We start from the raw sequence: 24,957 nt of genomic DNA on the forward strand, positions 1-24,957 counted from the left end.
CAGTGTCTGTGAAATGCTCTCTGCGCCCTGCCTCTGCTAGGGCAGACACTTTGTGCAGGAAAGAAGACAAGAGAATGTAGGACAAGTCCTACTGGCCTGGCAAGGGTCCCACCCCTAATTCCTGTGACGCATCCAGTGCAGGTGACATGCTCTCTAAGGTGTGGATAGGCAATTAATTTCATGGAGAGTAGGAGGTGTGGGTTCAGCTGTTGCTTCTTTCTTTTTTTTTTTTTCAGTGAGGCATTGTCTGAATGATGCTCATTCTCTCTTGAGTCTGGACTTCAAGCAACTGGATATTATTTTAAAATAAGCATAAGCCACCTAAAGATACTGATCTGGGTCCTTCTTTTGGAAGAAGAGTTGACTGAGAAGTGCTTCTTGGTTAAGGATTAACCACAGGGAAAAATCCAGCAGAAACAGAAGAATTGTGGGTTTCTTACCCCAGCCCTAAAGGAAGCTATGCCGTGAAAAGCATACTGATACACTGACATACAGCAAGTTGGACGGGACATCAATTCTTCATTTGTCAAGTGGTGAAAAGAAGAGGGATTCTCTCATTTGGGGTGTTTGAAGGATGGCTTCCCAGTTTCATCAGCTTCGGATCCTGGTCTGGAAAAATTGGCTGGGTGTAAAAAGGCAGCCGGTGAGTTAAAAAAAAAAGTGTGAGAATGTGGGGCACGGGGCAATACGCCAGGTAACCCTAAAACGTGATGTTAATGAAAAGTAAAAACAGAAGAGTTTAAAGGCATTTCCCAAAGCAGGAAGTAAGATATTTAGAATTCATCCCCCTGTCTGTCTTATAGCTAAGGGAGCGAGTCTTAACATGCCCCCCAAAGCAGCCTTTTGATTTCAGTAAATTAAAAGAGTAAACCAGAACATGCCCTGGGCAAAGAAAAGAACATGACTTGTTACTGGCTGAACTGGAATGCTGAATTCTGGGTTCAAGCCAAAATGCTTTCAGTATTTTTCTTAATGAATTTAGTTAAAAATGCGATAGAGGAAAGAAAAGTATTATTTGAAATGTACAATATATGGTGAGAAATATATTAGAAAACCAAAAGCTGTAGATAGTTTGGTTGAAAGGTAAAATACAGAACGGAAATAGTTTGAAGGCCATTAGTACAGAAAAGCAGCTGAAAAATTTTAGTATCTAAAAATCATTTAATGGAAATGCCAAACAAGAGTATAGATGTGCCATGTTTTAAGAATATTAGTGAATCACTTAACTTTACTGCTACAATCTGTCTTCTCTTTGCTCATTACAACGTCTTTTTTTTGTACTCTTACATTAATGTTTGCATTCTAATTACAAAGTCAGCTATTAGATCCTCATCAGATCGATCCCAGGATGAGTGAGAAAGGAAATGGTTTCTGTGAATTGTTATATATTCAGAAGAACGTTTGAAAATCAGGGAAATCCAAAAAGATGTTCAATATACTTTATTTTAAAGTGGCAATTCCCAACCTTGAATGAGTAACTATTATGCAAATAATATGCATCACAGAAACTAGCATTTTACCTGAGCACCTTATCTCACTCTAGGCTTGCTTGCAGTGCCTGACACTTTACTTGAGTGTTTTGATGTGTGTAGTAAGAGGACGACGTAGATGTTTACTTACTCTTGTGAATTTTGTGGGTAGGGTTTTAAAATCATAAGGCATGTGATTGCATGGGTGTGGGGTTTGAATATAAAATTATAAACTTATTCTTTTTTTGTTGTTGTTTTCCTTTTCTTTTCTTTTTTTTTTTTTTTTTTTTTTTTTTGAGATGGAAGTCTTACTCTGTCACCAGGCTGGAGTGCACCTACTGGATTCAAGTGATTTTCCCGCCTCAGCCTCCCGAGTAGCTGGGACTAAAGGCATCCACCACCACACCCAGCTAATTTTTGTATTTTTAGTAGAAGCGGGACTTCACCATGTTGGCCAGGATGGTCTTGATCTCTTGACCTTGTGATCCACCCACCTCGGCCTCCCAAAGTGCTGGATACAGGTGTGAGTCACCACGCCCAGCCTCATTCATGTTTTTATTTGTTTTTTAACTGGGGGAGGGGAAGAAGAAAAACCTCCTGTAATTATCACGCGGTTGATTCTGTGTGGCATTAGCAGGGAAATGATTCTGGGTGTGTGGATGTGGTCAGAGGATGCGTGTTGGGGCCCCTGCCACTGCTCCTCATGTAACTTAAGTAGTTTAAGACAGTTTCTCTAAGTGCTGGCTTTCCCACCATGATGTGGCATGATGAGTTAGATGTGACGTGATTAGTTAGATGTGGCATGAAGCCTGCCACATCTAACTCATTTTGGGGGAAGTACCAAATGTGCTAATGTATTTCAAAGTGCTCTATAATGGTGACACACTTAGCAGATAGATTAGTGAGGGATTTGAGGCAATGTGTGTCATATTTTATGCAAATTAATAATGAAAGGAAATTCAGGGGAAGAGAGTGTGGGTAAAAGGAAGAAATCCACATACAGTAAAGTTTGCAAGTGATAAAAAGTCAATAGCTAAAAACAAAAACATGGAGGAACTAATATCTTTGTGTTCTTGCCAATAATTTGAATGCTGAGGTCTGTTTCTTTCACAACTCTATTTTGTGAAAAAAAGTTACAGAAAAGAAACCACCCAAATCTCAGGTGAATACATTGTTCTTCATTGAGAAATTTTATATTTAGAAATTGTAATGACAAGTTTTTTCCTCATCTTGAAAGTAGTGGGTATAACAATTTTCTCCTTTAGGGTTTCTCTTCATTTTAGTAATTGTTTGCTGGACATGGTAAAATATTTGGGGGGATGCAAGTCAGATATATTAAAAGTATTTCCAGCATGACACCTTGCATTATTCCCATCTAGCCAAAACCCCTAAATAAACTCTGGTAACTATACTTTTCCTAGGGAGGAAGAATACATGAGCCACTAATTCATTTGGGGAAATGGAATGATTCAGATCTTAAGCACATCTTAAACAAATGGAAACCATGACAGATAAGTCTTCATGGCAGTAAGTAAGGTCAGAAAAAGTCCAAAATTTGGGACACTTCAGAAGGCCAGCCTGAATCCATTATAACCAACCAGAGGGACAAGAGAGACCTGTAGAAAATGGTGATGCAAAAGGAAAAGGAAGGGGAATTCTAAGTGGAGGGTGAAAGGGCAAAGAAAGATAAATTTCCTTCACAGTTTTGCCTGGGGTCAGCTCCATCTCTCCATATTGGGAAGAAGAAGATACAGGTGGGAAGAATATATGTGTGATGGCATTACACTTAAAAAGAGAGGAATAAGAGGTTGGAATTTGGAATTAAAGATCTAAAGGGGGAGTAAATGAAAAAAATTGTATAAAGAGAAAATATAGGCAAATTAGAAAATGGATGAAATGTGAAAAGAAGGCACATATGAATTTGGGGAGAAGAGTTTGCATAGGAATTAGACTTGGTTATCCATCAAATAGTAATTTAAAATGCAAACATTCATATTTCTATATTCATAATCATCCCAAAATCTGCACTTTAAAAATGTACTTTTACTCACAGAAAAACAGAAATTAAGCTGTGGAAACAGGAAATGTATGGAGTGCAGTGGCACCATCTCAGCTCACTGCAACCTCCACCTACCAGGTTCAAGCGATTCTCCTGCCTCAGCCTCCCAAGTACTAAAGGGGCCAGTTTAATGGTAAAGAAAAATGCCAGCATCACCACCATGACAACTTTGCCCAATAGTTTTTAGAAATCCCACCACAAGGTGGTAGGAAGAATAATTCAAAGGGGAAGAAGTTTAGAATCTATTAATGGAGAAAGATGACACATGAAACAAGCAAAGAAAAAGAAAGATATAGTAAAATTATTAAGATAGACTGCAGATTAATGGGGAGATGTGTTGATTATAAAAGCATATGCTGGGGCTGAGTGCAGTGGCTCATGCCTGAAATCCTAGCACTCTGATAGGCAGAAGCAGGTGGATCGCTTGAGGTTAGGAGCTCAAGACCAGCCTGGCCAATGTGGCAAAACTCTGTCTCTACTAAAAAAGATTCAAAAATTATCTGGGCATGGTGGTGCACACCTGTAACCCCAGCTAATGGGAGGCTAAGTCAGGAGAATCACTTGAACCTGAGAGTTGGAGGTTTCAGTGAGCTGAGATTGTGCCACTGCACTCCAGTCTGTGTGATAGAGTGAGACTCTGTCTCAAAAAAGAAAAATAAATAAAATTTTTTGAAAAGTATATGCTGGCCAGGTGCAGTGACTTATGCCTATAATCCTTTGAGAGGCTGAGGCAGATGGGTGACTTGAGCATAGGAGTTTAAGACCAGCATGGGCAACATGGTAAACCCTGTTTCTATGAAAAAATACAAAAAATTAGCTGGGAATGGTGGCACATGCCTGTGTTTCTAGCTATTTGGGAGGCTGAGGTGGGAGGATTACCTGAGCCTGGGAGGTCGAGGCTGCAGCGAGCCTAGATTGTGCCACTATACTCTAGCCTGGGCAAAAAAGCTTGACTCTCAAAAAAGAAAAAGAAAAATGTATGCTAAAATAGAAACTGAGGAGAGAATCTGAAAAACATAATGAGAAAAATATAAGCTAAATATTTGGTTTGGCTATAAAAAAGGGAATTTTTAATTTTGGTGGTGACTTCCCTCAAAATTGTTATTGGAGTAAATGTCTCTCTCTTTTTTTTGTAAAGTAAGATATTGGAATTCTGGAATATTGGGACATAGCAAACTGACTTAATTTTACAGGGTCCTAGACAGCTCACGGGACTTGTCCAAGGTCACACAGTAAATTTAAAGCTCAAAGTCAGATTTCCCCAACCATTAATTTATTCTTTCCATTACTTCCTTATGCTTCTCTATCGCTTCTGAGTTTAGTTTATTCCCCCAACGTTCTCTTATCCCTGCTTAACGATTAGCCTACCGAAGAACAGATCATATCTGGTAAGAAGGCCTTAGAAATTGATGATTTTTAATATTTGTAGCAATATCAATTCTCAATTGTATTGACAAAAAAAAATGAATACTACAGGAGAGTAAAGAAAAATACAATAGTACTAACAGAAATGTTAGATAATAGAGAAAATCAACCCAATGCAGTTGCTATCCTGCTGGGCTCATAATTTAACTTTAAAAATAATGAAATAATGAAGAAACATTCCAGCAGAGATGGTTAGCAACAGGAAGTCTTACCTAATGAGATGCTTGTTGATGACAGGAAAGAGTCCTGGGCCAGCTAAGAGATGGCAGGCTGAAAGACTAGAAGACATAAGAGTTTATCTTCCATTAAGATGGCAAAGCCTATGAGAAAAATGAGATTACGTAAAGTGACCAAACCTACACATTATTGGAATTCTTGATAGAGGAGAAAAAGTAAACAACTTGGAAAACACATTTTAGAGAATAATTCAAGAAAATTTCCCTAATCTTGCTTGAGTGATAGACATCCAGATATTACCAGACATAAGGATAAATTTAGGGGAGACTTGTGAAAGTTTATGCAGGCCAAACGTTACCAAGCCATATGGTCACCAGACCATCCAAGGTCCATACAGAAAAAAAAAAAAAAGCCAGTTAGAAAAAGAGTCAAAGCACCTATAAAGTCCACTAACAGTGGACTTCTCAGCAGAAGGCCTATAATAAAAAAGATGAGGATCTATTTTTAGCCTCCTTAAAGAAGGAAAAATGCCAGCCAGAATTTTATATCCTGCCAAACTGAGCTTCATAAATGAAGGAGAAATAAAGTATTTCCCAGACAAGCAAACACTAAGAGAATTTGTCATCATTAGCCTGATCCTACAAGAAATTTTCAAAGGATTTCTATACATAGAAACAAAAGGATGGCACTTGTCATTAGAAAAAGATGTATAAGTACAGAGCTCACAGATCTTGTAAAGCAATTGCACAGTAGAAACCTCAGAAGAACACGCTAACAACATTGCATTAGGAGCAAAATCTCACATGTCGATATTAACTTTTAACATAAATGACCTCACTGCCCCACTTAAAATATATAGAGTGACAAATAGGATTTTTAAAAAAGACAAAAGCATCTTCTGCCTACAAGAGACTCACCTACTGGCTAACAATGCATTCAGACTCAAAGTAAACAGGTAGAAAAAGATATATCACACAAATGGAAAAGAAAAACAAGCAGGAGTAGCCATTCTCATATCAGATAAACAGACATCAAACCAACAACATGTTAAAAAAAAAAAGACAAAGGCATTACATAACGACAAAAGGTTCAATACAACAAGAAGATTTAACTATCTCAAATATATATGAACCCAATACTGAAGCATCTAGATTCATAAAATAAATACTTCTAGGCCTAGGAAAACAGGTTAATAACAATACAATAATAGTGGTGGACTTCAGCATCCCACTGATATCTCTAGACAGATAATCAACACAGAAAATCGACAAGGAAACTGTGGACTTAAATTGATCTATAGAGCAAAATGACCTAATAGATATTTATATAACATTACACCCAACAACTGCTGAATATACATTCTTCTAATCTGTGTATGATACATTCTCCAAAATTAACTGAATGGACATTTTGGAGAATGTTTCATGCACAGATGAGAAGAATGTCTCAATAAATTCAGAACAATTGAAATCATATAGAGTATCTTCTTGGACCACAGTGGAATAAGATTGGAAATTAATATCAAGGAGAGACTTTCAAAAACTACACAAGTACATGGAAACAAAACAACTTGCTTCTAAACAACTTTTGTGTAAACAGTAAAATAATGACAGAAATTTAAAAAAAAATTATTCAAAACAAATGAAAACAAAGACACAGCATACCAAAACTACTAGGATATAGCTAATGCAGTACTGAAAGGAAAGTTTATAGCATTAAATGCTTACATCAAAAAGATTGAAGGATCTCAAATTAGCAACTTAACATCAAACTTCAACATACTAGAAAAACAAGAGCAAAACAAAGTAAAAGCTATCAGAATAAAAGAAATAACAGATTACAGCAAAAATAAATGAGATTGAAGCAAAAAATGATAGAAAGTTTCAATGAATGAAAAGTTGATCCTTTGAAAAGCTAAACAAAATTTACAGACCACCCCTAGACTACGGAAAAAAGAAAGATTCAAATAAATACTAGAAATGATAAAGGTGACATCACAACTGTTACCAGAGAAATAGAAAAGATCATCAAAGATTACTATGAATTCCTCTATTCACACAAACTAGAAAACATTCAGCCCCCAAGGTTGAACCAGGAAGAAAAAGAAACCCTGAACAGACTGATAACAAGTAATGAAATTAAATCAATAATCTTAAAAAACAACAACAACAACAACAACAAAAAACTCCTGATTTTAAAAAAAGCCCAGGACAAGATGGATTCACAGCCAAATTTTACCAGATGTACAAAGAAGGGGTGGTGCCAATCTTGGTGAAACTATTCAAAAAAAAATCAAAGAGGCGTGCTCCCATCCAAACTCATTCTATAAATCTAGTATCACCATGATATCAAAGTCAGGCAAGAACACAACAACAACAAAAAAGAAAACTACAGGCCAATATTTCTGCTGAGCATAGATGCAAAAATCCTCAACAAATTCTAGCAAACTGAATCCAACAGCACATAAAATAATAATTCACCATAATCAAGGAAGCAAGGATGGCTCAACATACATGAATCAATAAACATGATCCACCACATAAGCAGAACTAAGCACAAAGACCATATGACCATCTCAATAGATGCAGAAAAAGCATTCCATAAAATCCAACATCCTTTTGTGATTTAAAAAAAAGCCCTCAGCAGACTAGGCATAAATGAAACATACCTCAAAATAATAAGAGCCATATATGACAAACCCCCAGCCAACATCATGCTGAATGGGGAAAAGTTGAAACATTTTCTCTAAGAACTGGAACAAGACAAGGATGTTCAGTCTCACTACTTCTATTCTATTCAACATAGTATTGGAAGTCTTAGCTAGACTTATCAACAAGAGAAAGAAAGAAAAGGCATCCAAATTGGAAAAGAGGAAGTCAACTTATCTCTGTTCACTGATACCATGATTATATACCTAGAAAACCCTAAATACTCCTCTAGAAGACTTCTGGGACTGATTAGTGACTTTAGTAAAGTCTCAGGATACAAAATCAACATATAAAAATCAGTAGCATTTTTAATACACCAACAGTGAGATATCTGAGAACCAAATCAGAAACCTAATGCCATTTAAAATAGCCACACAAAAAATACCTAGATATATAATATTTAACCAAGGAGGTGAAAGATATCTACACAGAGAGCCACAAAACAGTGATGCTTTAATTTCTTTAAATTGTAGATGACACCAATAAATGGGAAAAAATTCCATGCACATGGATTGGAAGAATCAATATTGTTAAAATAACCATATTCCCAAAGCAATATATAGACTAAATGTAATTCCTAACAAATTACTAACATCATTTTCCACAGAATTAAAATACAAAATCCTAAAGTTTACATAGAACCAAGAGAAAGCCCGAATAGCCAAAGTACCCCTAAGGAAAAGAACAAAGCTGGAGGCATCACATTGCCTGACTTCAAATTGTACTACAAGGCTGTGGTAACTAAAACAGCATGATACTGATACAAAAATAGACACAGATCGATGGAATAGAATAGAGAATCCCCAGATAAAGCCACATGCCTACATCCAGCTGATATTCAATAAAGCCAACAAAAATAGCAATGCAGAAACAAAAATAACAATGCAGAAACACCCTATTCAATAAATGGTACTGGGTAACTAGCTAGCCATATGCAAAAGAATGAAACTGGATCCCTATTTGTCATCACATACAAAAATTAACTCAAGATGAATTAAAAACCTAAACATAAGACCTAAAACTATAAAAATCCTAGAAGAAAGCCTAGAAAAACTTTTCTGAACATCAGCCTAGACAAAGAATTTTTAATGAAGACCCCAAAAGCATATGCAACAAAACAAAAATAGACGAATGAGACTTAATCAAACCAAAATGTTTCTGCATAGCAAAGAAATAATCAACAGGATTAACAGACAACCTACAGAATGGGAGAAATTATTTACAAATTATGCCTCTGAAAATGGATTAATATCTAGAATTTATAAAGAACTCAGACAAGAAAACAAAGAGTCCCATTAAAAACTGGGCAAAAGCAGATATTTCTCAAAAGAAGAAATACAAGTGGTCAACAAATACATTAAAAATTCTGAACATCATGAATCATAAGAGAAATGTAAATTTAAACCACACTGAGATGCCATCTTATACCAGTCAGAATGGCTATTATTTAAAAGTCAGTGTGGAGCCCACAGAAGCTCCTGCTTGCACCAAACGCAGATTGGGCAGCAGCAGGGACATGGTCCAGGGACCCGAGGAGATCAGGCATAGACCCTCTGAGAAAGTGAACTATTCCTGCAGGACCCAAGAAATCCCTCCAAAACTGTGAGTGTCTCAGCTGCAGAAGTGGGAAAAAGAGACTCTCCTCTCCTGAACACACATCGCCACTGGAGAAGCTGAAGGCACTGGTATCCACGGATGAGAGATCCATAAACAGTCCACATCACAGGACTTTGTGCAGGCAACCCCCAGTACCAGTCCGGAGCCTGATAAACTATCTGGGTTGTTAGACCCAGAAGAGAGACAACAATCACTACTCTTGGTTCACAGGAAGCCATGCCCACAGGAAAAGGGGGAGAGTACCACATCAAGGGAACACCCTGTGGGACAAAAAAATCTGAACAACAGACTTCAACCTTAGGTTTTCCCTCTGACAGAGCCTACCCAAATGAGAAGGAAAGAGAAAACCAATCCTGGCAATATGACCAAAAAAAGACTTTTCAACACCCCCAAAAAGTCACACTAGTTCACCAGCAATAGATCCAAACCCAGAAGAGGTCCCTGATTTACCTGAAAAAGAATTTAGGAGGTTAGTCATTAGGCTAATCAGGGAGGGACCAGAGAAAGGTGAAGCCCAGTGCAAGGGAATCCAAAAAATGGTACAAGAAGTGGAGGAGAAATATTTAAGGAAATAGATCACTTAAAGAAAAAAACAATAGAAAATTCAGGAAACGCTGGACACACTTTTAGAAATGAGAAATACTCTGGGAAGTCTCAGCAATAGAACTGAACAAGTAGAAGAAAGAAATTCAGAGCTGGAAGACAAGCTCTTCAAATTAACCCAATCCAACAAAGACAAAGAAAAAAGAATAAGAAAATATGAACAAAGACTCCAAGAAGTCTGGGATTATGTTAAAACACCAAACCTAAGAATAATTGGTGTTTCTGAGGAAGAAAAGTATTCTAAAAGCTTAGAAAACATATTTGGAAGAATAATTGAGGGAAACCTCCCAGCCTTGCTAGAGATCTAGACATGCAAATACAAGAAGCACCAAGAATACCTGGGAAGTTCATCGCAAGAAGATCTTTACCTAGGCACACTGTCATCAGGTTATCCAGTTAACACAAAGGAAACAATCTTAAGAGCTGTGAGACAGAAGCACCAGGTAATCTATAAAGGAAAACCTATCAGATTAACTGCAGATTTCTCAACAGAAAACCCACAAGTTAGAAGGGATTGGGGCCCTATCTTCAGCCTTCTCAAGCAAAACAATTATCAGCCAAGAATTTTGTATCCACTGATACATGTCAGCATCATATATGAAGAAAAGATAGTCTTTTTCAGACAAACAAATGCTGAAAGAATTCACCATTACCAAGCCACCGCCTGCAAGAACTGCTAAAAGGAGCTCTAAATCTTGAAACAAATTCTGAAAACACATCAAAACAGAACCTCTTTAAAGCATAAATCACACAGAATCTATAAAACAAAATACAAGTTAAAAAGCAAAAACAAACAAAATTACACAGGAAACAAAGAGGACAAGGAATGCAATGGTACCTCACATTTCAATACCAACATTAACTGTAAATGGCCTAAATGCTCCACTTAAAAGATACAGAACCACAAAATGGATAACAACTCACCAACCAACTATCTGCTGCCTTCAGGAGATTCATCTAGCACAAAAGTACTCACATAAACTTAAAGTAAAGGAGTGGAAAAAGGCATTTCACACAAATGGACACCAAAAGCAAAAAGGGGTAGCTATTCTTATATCAGGCAAAACAAACTTTAAAGCAATAGCAGTTAAAAGAGACAAAGGGGAACATTTTATAATGGTAAAGGCCTTGTCCAACAGCAAAATATTACATTCCTAAACATATATACATCTAACACTGGAGCTCCCAAATTTATAGAACAATTACCAATAAACCTAAGAAATGAGATAGACAGCAACACAATAAGAGTGGGGGACTTCAGTACTCCACTGACAGCACTAGGCAGTTCATCAAGACAGAAAGTCAACAAAGAAACAATGAATAGCCTTTATCTTGGAACAAATGGACTTAACAAATGCACATAGAACATTTCATCCAACAACCACAGAATACACATTCTATTCAATAGTGCATGGAAGTTTCTTCAAGATAGACCATAAGATAGGCCATAAAACAAGCTTCAATAAATTTAAGAAAATTGAAATTAAACACTCTCTCAGACCACAGTGGAATAAAACTAAAACCAACTTCAAAATGAACCTTCACAACCGTGCAAATATATGGAAATTAAATAACCTACTCCTGAATGAACACTAGGTCAAAAACAATATAGAAATCAAAAAATTCTTTGAAGTGAACAACAATAATGAAACAGCCTATCAAAACCCCTGGGATACGGCTAAGGCAGTGCTAAGAGGAAAGTTCATAGCCCTAAATGCCTACATCAAAAAGGCTGAAAGAGCACAAACTGACACTCTAGAGTCATACCTCAAGGAACTAGAGAAACAAGAACAAACCAAACCCAAACCCAGCAGACGAAAGTAAATAACCAACATCAGAGCAGAACTAAATTAAATTGATACAAAAAAACACAAAAGATAAATGAAACAAAAAGCTGGCTCTTTGAAAAGATAAATAAAATAAACCACTGACAATATTAGCCAAGAAAACAAGAGGAAAAAATCCAAGTAACCTCACTAAGAAATGAAACAGGAGATAATACAACTGATATCACGGAAGTATAAAACATCATTGAGGAATACTGTGAACACCCTACACATGTAAACTAGAAAACCTAAAAGAAATGAATCAATTCTAGGAAAAATAAACGCTCTTTTCTTAAATCAGGAAGAATTAGATACCCCAAACAGACCAATAACAAGCTGGGAGATAGAAATGGTAATTTTAAAATTACAAACAGAAAATAAGTCCAGGACCAGACAGATTCACAGCAGAATTCTACCAGACATTCAAAGAATTGGTACCAATCCTTTGACACTATTCCACAAAATAGAGAAAGAAGGAACCCTCCCTAATTCATCCTATGAAGCCAGCATCACCCTAATACCAAAACCAGCAAAGGACATAAGCAGAAAACTACAGAGCAATATCCTTGATGAACATAGATGTTAAAATCCTTAACAAAATACTTGCAAACCGAATACAACAACATATCAAAAAGATAATCCACCATGATCAAGTGGGTTTTATACCAGGGATGCAGGGATGGTTTAATATATGCAAGTCAATAAATGTGATATCCCACATAAATGGAATTAAAAACAGAAAACGCATGATCGTCTCAATACATGCAGAGAAAACATTTGACAAAATCTAGCATCCCTTTATGATTAAAACTCTTGGCAAAATCGGCATACAAGGGACATAGCTTAATGTAATTAAAGCCAGCTATGACAAACCCAGAGCTAACATAATACTGAATGGGGAAAAGTTGTAAGCATTTACTGTAAGAAGTGGAACAAGACAAGGATGCCCAGACAAGGGTGGCTGATGAGTATGACTGTGAACACCAGGGTGGGGCCAATGTGAACAGCTGTGACCACCTGGACTTGCCCTGATGAGCAGGCCTCTAATACTTTGGCTGTGCCCAATGAACATGGATGTGAACATCCAGGTTGGCCCTGACAAGAACCACTGTGAATATCTAGGCGGACCCCTATAAGGACAGCTAGAAATCCCTGGGCTTGCCTCTGTGAGGACTGCTCTGTTGATGTGAATTTAAATTAGTTCAGACTATGGAAAACAGTATGGACATATCTCAAAGAACTGGAAATAAAACCATTTGAATCAGCAATCCCACTACTGGATATCTACCCAAAGGACACCTAAAGTCATATGTTATTGCAACACTACTTACAATAGCAAAGTCATAAAAACAGCCTGTGTCCACCAACAGTTGATTGGATAAAGAAAATGTGACAGGCCAAGTGCAGTGGCTCATGCCTATAATCCCAGCACTTTGGGAGTCTGAGATGGGTAGATCACTTGAAGTCAGGAGTTTGAGAGCAGCCTGGCCAACATGGTGAAATCCCATCTTTACTAAAAATACAAAATTAGCCAAGCGTGGTGGTGGACACCTGTAATCCCAGCTACTCAGGAGGCTGAAGCAGTGAATCACTGGAATCCAGGAGGTGGAGGTTGCAGTGAGCCAAGATTGTGCCACTGCACTCCAGGTAGGGCAACAGAATGAAACTCCATCCTAAAAAAGAGACAAAAAGAAAAAAAAAAAAGAAATTGTGGTGTATAAGTACCATGGAATAATACACAGGAATAAAAAACAATGAAATAATGTCCTTTGCAGCAACGTGCATGGAACTGGAAGCCATTATCCTAAATGAACTAACATAGATGCAGAAAATCAAATCTCATATGTTTTCACTTATACATGGAAACTAAACAAACAGTACATAGGCATAAAGACAGAGAAAATAGACTCTGGGGATGCCATAGTTGGGAAGGGATGATGGGTGAGAAATTACCTACTGGAAACAGTGTACAGTGTTTTGGTGATGGGTACACTAGAGGCCTAGTCCTCACCATTACACATGTAATACCCATGTAACCAACAAGCACATGTACCCCGAAATCTCAAATTTTTAAAAAAGAAGGACCCAGAAATAGACATTCCATTTGACCCAGCAACCCCATTACTGGGCATATATCCAAAGGATTATAAATAGTTTTATTATAGACACTTGCACATGCATGTTCGTTGTAGCAAAGACCTGGAACCAACCCAAATGCCCATCCATGATAGACTGGACAAGGAAAATGTGGCACATATACACAAAGGAATACTATGCAGCCATAAAAAGCGATGAGTTTGTGTCCTTTGTAGGGACATGGATGAATCTGGAAACCATCATTCTCAACAAACTGACACAAGGACAGAAAATCAAACACTGCATGTTCTCACTCAGAGGCGGGTGTTGAACAGTGAGAACACATGGACACAGGGAGGGGAGCATCACACACTGGGGTCTGCTGGGGGGGACTAGAGGAGGGACAGCGGTGGGGTGGGGAGGTTGGGGAGGGATAACATGGAGAGAAATGCCAGATATAGGTGGCAGGGGGAAGGAGGCAGCAAACCACATTGCCATGTATGTACCTATGCAACAATTCTGCATGTTCTGCACATGTACCCCAGAACCTAAAGTGCAATCTGTCTGTCTGTCTATCTATCTATCTATCTATCTGTCTATCTATCTATCTATCTATCATCTATCTATCTATCTATAGGTAGATATATAGATATATAGATATAGATATAAAGAAGAAGAAGATGGGTCCTAAATAGGCATATCAAAGAGTGACTAAATTTCAACAGACGTCGATCTAATTCCAGCCTTCTACCTGAAGAACGAAAATTTACTTTGTTTATTTTCTGTTGTAACTGTTTCAGTAGTGGGTCGCACTCTAGCTCAGTTGATAATAGAACTAGCTTTTCCACTCAGGCATTGTCACAGCTTGCTAAAGGTTTACATTTTGGATCAAGCTTGACATACCCTCCTGTAATCCCCACCTTGCTCACACTACCTTTCACAGTGACTAAAGAAAGAGGAAACTTTTGCTTCAAAACTTTAGAGCAAGTTTGTCTATGCATTAAAATAATTTTTGGAATAAAACAATTTAGGATTAAACCATGATTTCAAAATCATCCTAAATTGGATAGAAATAAACTAGGCCCTGCACAACCTACTCAAACGTGTGGTCAGTGTTCCAGTTCCTTTTATGTCTTCTGAATTGGAATCATTTACTCCCTTAATCACTTTTAATTGCTCAAAAATTTTAGTTCTACCTATAGATTATGGTGCCTGGCACGTAGTAGACATACAAATTTTATGAATGTAGTCAACCACTAAAAAGTAACTGAGGTGAAAAAGGTTCAGAAATGGGAGCAATAGAGGAGTTAATTGACTTAATGTCTGATAAAAATCCATTGCTTCTGTAAACACCATAAAACATTTACCAATCTTTAAAGTTCAAATCTGTAAGTATGGATTTCACAAAACTTTCTTGATTCCAGTTTTTAGGTGAGTCATTTATTTAGATGGATGTGAGGTACACCAGTGTATTAGTCTGTTCTCATGCTGCTAATAAAGACATACCTGAAACTGGGTAATTTATAAAGAAAAAGAGGTTTAACGGACCGACAGTTTCACATGGCTGGGGAGGCCTCACAATCATGGTAGAAGGCAAAGAAGGAGCACAGATACAACTTACATGACAGCAGTCAAGAGAGCTTGTGCAAGAGAACTCTGATTTATCAAACCATACGATCTCATGAGACTTGTTCACTATCATAAGAACAGACAGGAAAGAGCTGCCCCCGTGATTCAATTCCCTCCCACTGGGTTCCTCCCACGATACGTGGGGATTATGGGAGCTATAATTCAACATTAGATTTGGGTGGGTACACAGCCAAACCATATCAAACAGAAAGACCAATTAATTGAGAACTCTGAGCCATTTTTACTTCCTCAATGGGAAACTAAGGATCTTCATGGGAACAAAGGTTTATTCCGAGTGTTAGGTACCAAGCTCTTACTTTGCAATGTAAATCTTGGAATCCTCTTGTTACCATCAGATAACAGTCATTCTTGTTTTATAGGACAATGCCAAAAGAAATAAAGAAAAAAAGAAAGAGATAGTGTACTTTATATATGGAAGGTTGGGCAATTTTTATTTTCAAGTTTGCAATAAAAAGTGCTAATTCTAGGTTACAGGAAATCCTTTAAATGATTTTCAGTGCTCTCATAGAATAAATTAATAAAAATATGGTGTTTAAATCAAAGAGAGTTAGCTATCCCTTTTGTAGTGGTCCAGCTATATAATTAATGATTAACTTTGCTAGTGAAGCCAGACTCCTTGGGTTCAAATACCAGCTCTACTGCTTAGTGGCTTCTGGAAGAAAAGCTTTAGTCACTTTAAGATTGTGTCTTCCCATCTGCAAGAGGAAAGGAGGTTATTATGTTAAAGGTGATAATGTTGTGTTTGGCAGAGCATGTTGCATAACCTAAGCAGTCAATATATATTAGCCGTTATCACTTGGAGTATTGTACTGAATGCCAACATTAATACTAAGACTACTTGACAGCAATAATTCATCCTGAGGAAGATATTTTGTAACAGTACTTAACAGAATTGTTAAAGTTGCCCAGGAAAGAGGGGATTTTGTCTCTTTTCAAGTACTTATAGAATTCTCATGTGGAAGAGGAGGCCAAACTTAGACAAATAGGTAGTAGTTACTGGAAGAAAGATTTCATTATAATATGAGCAAAAATGTCAGGCAATTTGAGTTGTCCATAATGAAGCAGACTCATAGTAAACTTCTAGTCATTAGGAGCATTCAAATAGAGGTTGGATAACCATATGGCAGATATATTTTTCCTAAGTCTCGATGTACCAGTTGTTCTGGACTTATTTCTGTTCCTGGAATAACCCCTACTCTTTTCCATCTGCGGATCTTCACACATAACACATATGCTTCTTCTGCTCGAAAGACTCCCACTTCTTTCCCACACTTCATCCAACACACATTTCTTTCCTTCTGTTTGACTCTTTTTCATCCTTCATGTTTTATACTCAGCTTTCTTTGATTTATCTTTCTCTTGCATTCTTTACTTCCTATGTCATATTATCTAGTCCATCTAGTTGTAATCATTTTTTTCAACTTTTATTTTAGATATGGGGAGTATATGTGCAGGATTGTTAACATGAGTATTTTGCATCCAAGTAATGAGCATAGTACCAAATAGGTAGTGTTTCAACCCATGCCCCCATCCCTCCCTCTTCTCTCTAGTACTCTGCAGTGTCTGTTGTTCCTATGTGTATGTACATGAATGCTCAATGTTTAACTCCCATTTATAAGTGGGAACACGGAATATTTAGTTTCCTGTTCTTACATTAACCTGCTAAGGATTATGACCTCTAGCTCTATCCATGTTTTTGCAAAGGACCTGATTACATTATTTTATTCTTTTTCATGACTATGTAATATTCCATGGTATATATGTACCACATTTACTTTATCCAATTCAACATTGATGGACACCTAGGTTCATTTCATGTCTTTACTATTGTTAGTAGCATGGTGATGAACATGTGAGTATCTTTTTGGTATAATGATCCTTTTCTCCCTGGTTATATGGCCAGTAAAGGGATTGCTGGGTTGAATGGTATCTTTGTTTTATGTTCTTTTGAGAAATCTCCAAACTGCTTTCCACAGTAGTTGAACTAATTTGTACTCCCATCAACAGTACGTAAGTGTTCCCTATTATCTGAAGCCTTGCCAGCACCTTTTTTTTTTTCTTTTTTTACTTTTTAATAATGGCCATTCTGACTGGTGTGAGGCCAAAACAGCATGGCACCGGTCCAAAAACAGGTACACATAACAATGGAACAGAATTGGAAACTGAGAAATAAAACAACATGCAACCACCTGATCTTCTACAAGGCTGACAAAACCAAGCTATGGAGAAAGGACTCCCTATTCAGTAAAAGATGCTGGGATAACTGTCCAGCCATATGCTGAAGCATAAAACTGAACCCCTACCTTTCACCATATATAAAAATTAACTCAAGATAGATTAGAGAATTAAATGCAAGACCTCAAAGTCGAAAAATCCTTTAAGAAAATCTAGGAAATATCCTTCTCAACATTGGCCTTGGCAAATAATTTTTGGCTAAATCCCCAAAAGCAATTGTAACAAAACTAAAAATTGATGAATGGGACCTAATTAAGCTATAGGGCTTTTTCCCAGCAAAAGAAATTATTGGCCGGGTGTGATGGCTCCTGCCTGTAATCCCAGCACTTTGGGAGGCCAAGGCTGGTGGATCACCTGAGGTCAGGAGTTCAAGACAAGTCTGGTCAACATGGTGAAGTCCCATCTCTACTAAAAATACAAAAATTAGCTGAGTGTGGTGGCACACACCTGTAATCCTAGCTACTCGGGAGGCTGAGGCAGGAGAATTACTTGAACCCAGGAGGCGGAGGTTGCAGTGAGCTGAGATCCCACCATTGCACTCCAGCCTAAGTGACAGAGTGAGACTCTGTCTAAAAAAAAATTATCAATAGAGGAAACAGATAACCTAAAGAACGGGAGAAAATAATCTCAAACTATGCAAGCAACAGAGGTCTAATATCCAGAATCTATAAGAAACTTAAACAAATCAACAAGCAAAAAATGAATACAGTAATCCCATAAAAACCAGCAAAAGACATGAACAGACACTTCTCAAAAGATGATGTTCAAGTGGCCAACAAACATATAAGAATGCTCATCCTCACTAATCATAGAGAAATGAAAATTAGTTGTAATTATTTTTTTGTTTCCTTTCCAAAAAAACTGAAAACTTCAATTGCTCTAATCCCAGTGTATGGTACGTAGGAGATGCTCAACAATTTTTTGTTGTATTTATGTATAAATCTTAAATGAATGATTACCGTTTCATATATTGAGCTCTAAATTTCCTTAAAACTCTCCAAAGCTATGACTCCATGAAGGAGAATGAAGACTCTTCATCCTAGCCTTTTGTTTTTGTTTTTGGAGTGAGACGGAAGAAATCCTACTGAAATATAGAAATTATATTGATACTCAGTATCATATCATTCTTTCCCCCTATTAATTAAGTTTTTTTGTAGCACAGTCTCATTCTGTCACCCAAGCTGGAGTGCAGTGGCAAGATCTTGGCTCAATGCAACCTCTACCTCTTGAGTTCAAATGATTCTCCTGCCTCAGCCTCCTGAGTAGCTGAGACTACAGGCACATACCACCACACTTAGCTAATTTTTGTATTTTTAATAGAGATAAGGTTTCACCATGTTGGCCAGGCTGATCCTGAACTCCTGACCTCAAGCAATCTGCCTGCTTTGGCTTCCCAAAGTACTGGGATTACAGGTGTGAGCCACTGTGCCCTGCTGGGTATTATTTATTTTTGACCTAACCAGCCTCAGGCTACTCTAGTATAAAGTCACCAACTCAAATATCTGTAGGGGTAAAACATGTAATGTGATATGTAAAGTGCACCAATCACTCCATTTATAAGTGGGGAATGGTGACATCTATGATGAACTAGAGAGTACTTTCCCTATTTAAAAGCATTCACATTTCATTGAAAGCAATAACAAAACCATGTGCAAGGGACAAAACACTTCTATGAGTCTGATGTGGTCCTTCTACCCCCAGTCTGTCACCTCTGCTCTAGGATAAAAAGATGTAGTGATTAAATTCACAGTCTCCAAACAAACAGTAGTTTAGTTTCATATAATTCAAAAATCTATAGTTAATTTGTTAATTTAAAATTCACCTGTGTTTTATTTTCTTTACTGTTTAGTGAAAATGATAAGAAAATAACAATGGTAAAAAAAAAAATAGAATCAGATAAACAAGCAGGAATTAGATTAAAGGGTTCTGACAAGGTAATAAAGTAGCAATGACCTAAAGTTGAAAGTATATGCTTTGCCCCAATTTTTTAGAGCATCGAGTTTTTTGAAATTTGCAAATATTGAGACAATAGTTCCTAGCAGGTGCAGAGGAAAATATTACTAGATAATTTAATTTCGTTAATAGATATTGCAGATCAGCTTTAAACAAAAACTTTGCAGTGAATTTACATTTGATGATTTCAAGAAATTGCTTAAGATTTAAATTTGTAATTTTGAGGTGATGGCTTAGTGACTGCAAGGTCACTGAAATGTGCCCTGCCATTATCATTAATTCTCCAAACCCCAATACTTGCATGCAGCAGGACAGAATTCTTAGAGGTGAAGTTTGTCTTTATCTCTTTTTCTGTTTCTTCATCTTTTTCATTCTTTTAAAAATTGGTCTGGATTTTCAAAAAGAAATGCAGAAATCTTTTCAATAATTTCCAAACTTTTTATTTTAAAACAGTTTCAAATTTAAAGAAACGCTGCAAGAACAGTGCAAATAACTATTTTTCTAGAACAATTTGAGATTGGTGCTCCTTCACCCCCAGATACTTTAATATACATTGTCGACAAATAAACATAGCTCAATACCACCATCAACTCCTTAGACTCAAGGTTCACCAGTGGTTGGAACTGTGGCCTTTATATAGCAAAAGGATCCAGTTTGGAATTACGTGCTGCATCTAGTTTTCATGGCTCTTGTCTCCTTTAGTCTATAACAGTTTCTTAATTTTTCCTTGACTTTCATGACCACAACACTTTTGAAACTTCATGACCAATTGTCTTTAAACTATCAGTTGTTTCTTATTTTTTGAGTCAGGTTATTGTTCATCTTTGGCAATAATGTCACAGAAATGATGCTTTTTTCCCCATTTCATCACATTAGGTTGTGCATGATGACAATTTGTTCCGTTTTGTAGGGAAAGATTTTGCAGGTACATACTCCATTCCTCATTAAGCTTTCTATTTATTTATGTTTACCTATGTGTTTATTTACATCAGCACAGATTAAATGGATTCCTAGTTTATTTAAGTATAATATTTTATTTTCAAATATATTTTAATGTTTAAATACAGCCACAGGCTGATATCTGTATTCTTGGATGTGTCCTCATCATTTATTGCCAATCCCTATGCAATAAATCTGTCACGTTTCTATCTACCTACCTACCTATCTATATCAGACAATCAAGCTATATAAGTATCTATCATTTTCCATCATCTGTCTGTCTTTCTCTATCTTCTATATATAATCTTTAGCTATGTCCAGTAATGAAAATAGTGAGACCTGATTAGCAATGATCACACCTACCACTCAGTTGTTCACTGAAAGAAGCTAGCATTTCTTGGAAAAATGGGTGTTTTCAGGAATTGGACAAAGAAGGTACTCAATGAGGCAGAAACAAATTGTGGAACCAGACAGTAAGAAATAAATAATGCACACATGCATTTTTATCTATATGTTATGTCTCTGTATACATTTTGGGAATTAGGAGTTTATGCCCATTTTGCTCACTCTTTTTTTTTTTTGAGACGGAGTCTTGCTCTGTCATCAGGCTGGAGTGCAGCGGCACAATCTTGGCTCACTGCAACATCTGCCTCCTGGGTTCAAGCAATGCTTCTGCCTCAGCCTCCAGAGTAGCTGGGACCAGAGGTGCGTGCCACCATGCCCGGCTAATTTTTGTATTTTTAGCAGAGACGGGTTTTCACCATGTTGGCCAAGATGGTCTCCATCCCTTCACCTCATGATCCATCGACCTCGGCCTCCCAAAGTGCTGGGATTACAGGCGTCAGCCACCACACCCGGCCCATTTTGCTCATTCTAACCCAGCACCACCAAGTGGATTCTAGTTTCCTTCTTTTCCAATTTTTATAATTCCCCTGATGGACAGTGAGAAGCCCGACTCCCCTAATGGGATGGGTCTACTTTTATCATCAACCTTCTCTTGTGAAATCAATTGCCTGGCACTGCCCGTGTCCTGTCTCCCTGCACTGACGCCTTCTTAACCCAACTTGGGCTCTGACACCCCACATCTAGCTGCCTCAGTGCCCATGTCCTCTTCACCCTTCTAAGGCCCCACTTCCCTCACTGGATCACTGTGGCCCCCCAAGTACTAGCATGTACACTTACCTTGTTAGGACCTATTTACGGACTTTCGGATTGAATTTTTCAGGAAAAGGAGAAGAAAAAGAGAACAGAATGGTACATCTTAGAAAATAAATCCTGGAGAAATAAAAGGATGCGAATGTCCTGGCCCACTAAGGAATTATAAACTATTCAGTGTGCACATACCCTTTGATGCCAAGAGCATAGGGGAGTGGAATGCAAATGAGATGTGAAGACAGTGTGAGATATTTACACTCTCAGCGAAAATACTAAACCTTTAAACACTGCTTTCCTCAAATTTCTCAAGAAAGCTCCTCTGTCTATATGTATAAAATTAATAGGTTATCCCTTTCTCCAAACAAACAGAAAAAGTCATGGCTCATTTGTTTAGAGTTTGGATCCTTGACACTGCATTTGCTTCTAGGTTGCTTGTGATCATATTTAGAATGGTATTGTGAGCGACACTGCTGCTATGAAAATTTAAATTTTATTTATTTCTTGCTTTTGTGATTAACCTGTCAACCTTAATATCCATGAGACCATAGTGTAGAGGGCTTTGTATTTATTATCCCTCTAAAATGCAGTATGCAGAAATGTTCTCTAAACCTCTCTCTGGCCTAAAATCCCAGGGAAATCTTGTGATGATAGATTCGTTTATAGGCTGGCTGTGGTTTTTGCCTTCTACAGAATCTAAAATGCCTAAATGTCTCTGGTATAGATTATATTTTTTGTCTGGATTCAAAATATGTTAAAATTAATTTTAAAACTTATCAAAATGTCCTCATGAAATCGCCAAACTATATCAAGCAAAAGACAACTTAAAGATACTATACAATATATGCCCCTTAACTGAAGGTAGATGTGTTGGTGTAGTTGATCTCAGTCACTGAATTCTCATGAAGTTGCCATAGAAAATGAATAGAAGTTCCTAAAAGTAGCCATGGGGCATCAGGCCTACTCAGATGAATACTTTCCTTAAAGAATACCTATAGGCTCAAATACAAAACTGATAATCCACAACATTAATTTTTCAACCTTAATTCTTTCTAGTCTACATTTCAAATGAGAAACATAAAAAAAAGATGATACCTTGTATCCAGGATCTTTAAAGAACTGGCTCTAATTTTGAAATAATTCAGAGATGAGGCTAGAGTAGTAACACATCTTGTATTTCCGTAGCACTTATATTTTTTGCAACACACTTTCTGTAATTCCTTATTTGCTCTTCAGAAGAGCACAATAATTATTGAAAAAAAAATCCTAGCCTTCTGTGTATCTTGAGATTCAAATCCTTGTCCCCTGCTCTGCCTCACAATTGGATATATGACTTTGGACAAGTTATGCTAACTTTCTGTATCCAGAGAATACAAAAAAAAGAGTTGGATCAGATCACAGGACCTTAGGATGACTTTGGCAGTCTGGTTAAACCTACAGCCTTTTTAAGAATAATGTTTTAAAATTCATCATGTAAAATAAAATAAAATGGATTATAAATTATGTATTGAAATTCAGTTATCAAAGTATTAAAAAAGCAAAATTGGCTGGGCGTGGTACTCACGCCTGTAATCCCAGCACTTTGGGAGGCCATGGAAGGTGGATCATGAGACCAAGAAATCTAGACCATCCTGGCCTACATGGTAAAACCCCGTCTCTACTAAAAATACAAAAATTAGCTGGGCATGGTGGCATGTACCTTTAGTCCCAGCTACTTGGGAGGCTAAGCCAAGATAATTGCTTGAGTCCAGGAGGTGGTGGTTGCAGTGAGCCAAGATCACACCACTGCACTCTAACCTGGTAACAGAGTGAGACTCCATCGCAAAAAAAGAAAAAAAGGCAAATTTATGATATGGTTATATGTGTGTCTCTTTCTTATAGCATTAAATAAAAGGTCTAGTGATAAATCTATAACTAATTTTAATGTAACAATGAGTATAAATAGCACTTTAAGATATCTGTAACAACTCTAATATGATTTTTAAATATCCATAATTTCTATTGGTGACAAAATCACAGGTACTTTTAATAACACTATCGTTCATTCCCTACATTTGTCATTAATGGAAATGCTAAATTTTAATAACAAGCCAGAAAATATAAAAATATGATCTCTTTTTCTCCCATTCAGATTTACAAATGCCCTGAATTCTATTCATTAGGTGATCCCAAAGAAATTTTCCAATAAAAATATTCCAGGACTTTTGAAACACTCCTGCTGGATAGGTAGGGTGGCATACATCTAAATCTACTCTCCTCAAAGTGCAGTCCATGGACTGGCTGCATCAGCATCACCCACCTGGGAGCTTCTTAGACATGCAGAATCTCAGCCCCCACCTCAGATCTACTGAATCATAATCTGTATGTTTGCAAGACCCCCAGTTGATTTGGAGTACGCATTAGTGTCTGAGAAGCGTTGTTTCAGATTAAGTTGTTCAGACTGTATGGGGGCTTTTCAAGCTGTGATCAAACTGAGTGCCTCAGGATTCCTTGGCTGTATAGTGAACTTCCATTTTTAAAAACTTACCCTGATATCCAAAGTCTAAGAAGTTAGTGGCAGGCTTACCAGCAAGGAGACAGCACTTTTGGACATACAATGGAGCTTTTAATAGCAAATGTAGATTAGGTGTTATTTAAGGATCGGTAATTCATGGGGTTTGGATTGCTTTGGTAAACTGAAGATCCCCAGGTAGATAGTTTGATTTGGCAGAAGCAAATTGTTTCTGAAAAGTGGGAGAGGAAAGAGAAGAAGTCTGACCACAAAACTATATAGAAACGTAGTTGCTAAGTTTCACATTATTAAGTATAGACAAAATTTGTTCCTGTGGTTTGGTTTGAGCACCATAACTGTTTGCATATCACAGTTAATGTTCTTGTGAATATGTGTTTTTTGTGGCTCTGGAACCAATTATGTAGGTCTATCAAATATTAAGCAGTTAGTGTTTTTCAAACGGAATCATATCTACATGGGGAGGAAAAGCATCTCCTAAAGTACTTAAAGTGAAATTCTCTAATAGAAATTTCAGGCCAGGCACAATGGCTCACGCCTGTAATCCCAGCACTTTGGG

At 37.2% G+C, this 24,957-nt stretch overlaps 1 protein-coding gene across 1 annotated transcript in view; it reads left to right on the forward strand.

The window, feature by feature from the left end:
- The first annotated feature begins 205 nt into the window (after window positions 1–205).
- Window positions 206–24,957, forward strand: part of ABCA12 (ATP binding cassette subfamily A member 12) — a 199,192-nt gene continuing 174,440 nt past the window's right edge. Inside the window, exon 1 of the mRNA XM_032278308.1 lies at window positions 206–643. Coding sequence (XP_032134199.1) covers window positions 575–643 — 69 coding nt within the window. The 5' untranslated portion in view covers window positions 206–574. The remainder of the gene's footprint in view (window positions 644–24,957) is intronic.

This window comes from Sapajus apella, unplaced genomic scaffold, assembly GCF_009761245.1.
Source record: "Sapajus apella isolate SASKATOON/1434 unplaced genomic scaffold, GSC_monkey_1.0 scaffold10, whole genome shotgun sequence".
NCBI classification, from domain to species: domain Eukaryota; kingdom Metazoa; phylum Chordata; class Mammalia; order Primates; family Cebidae; genus Sapajus; species Sapajus apella.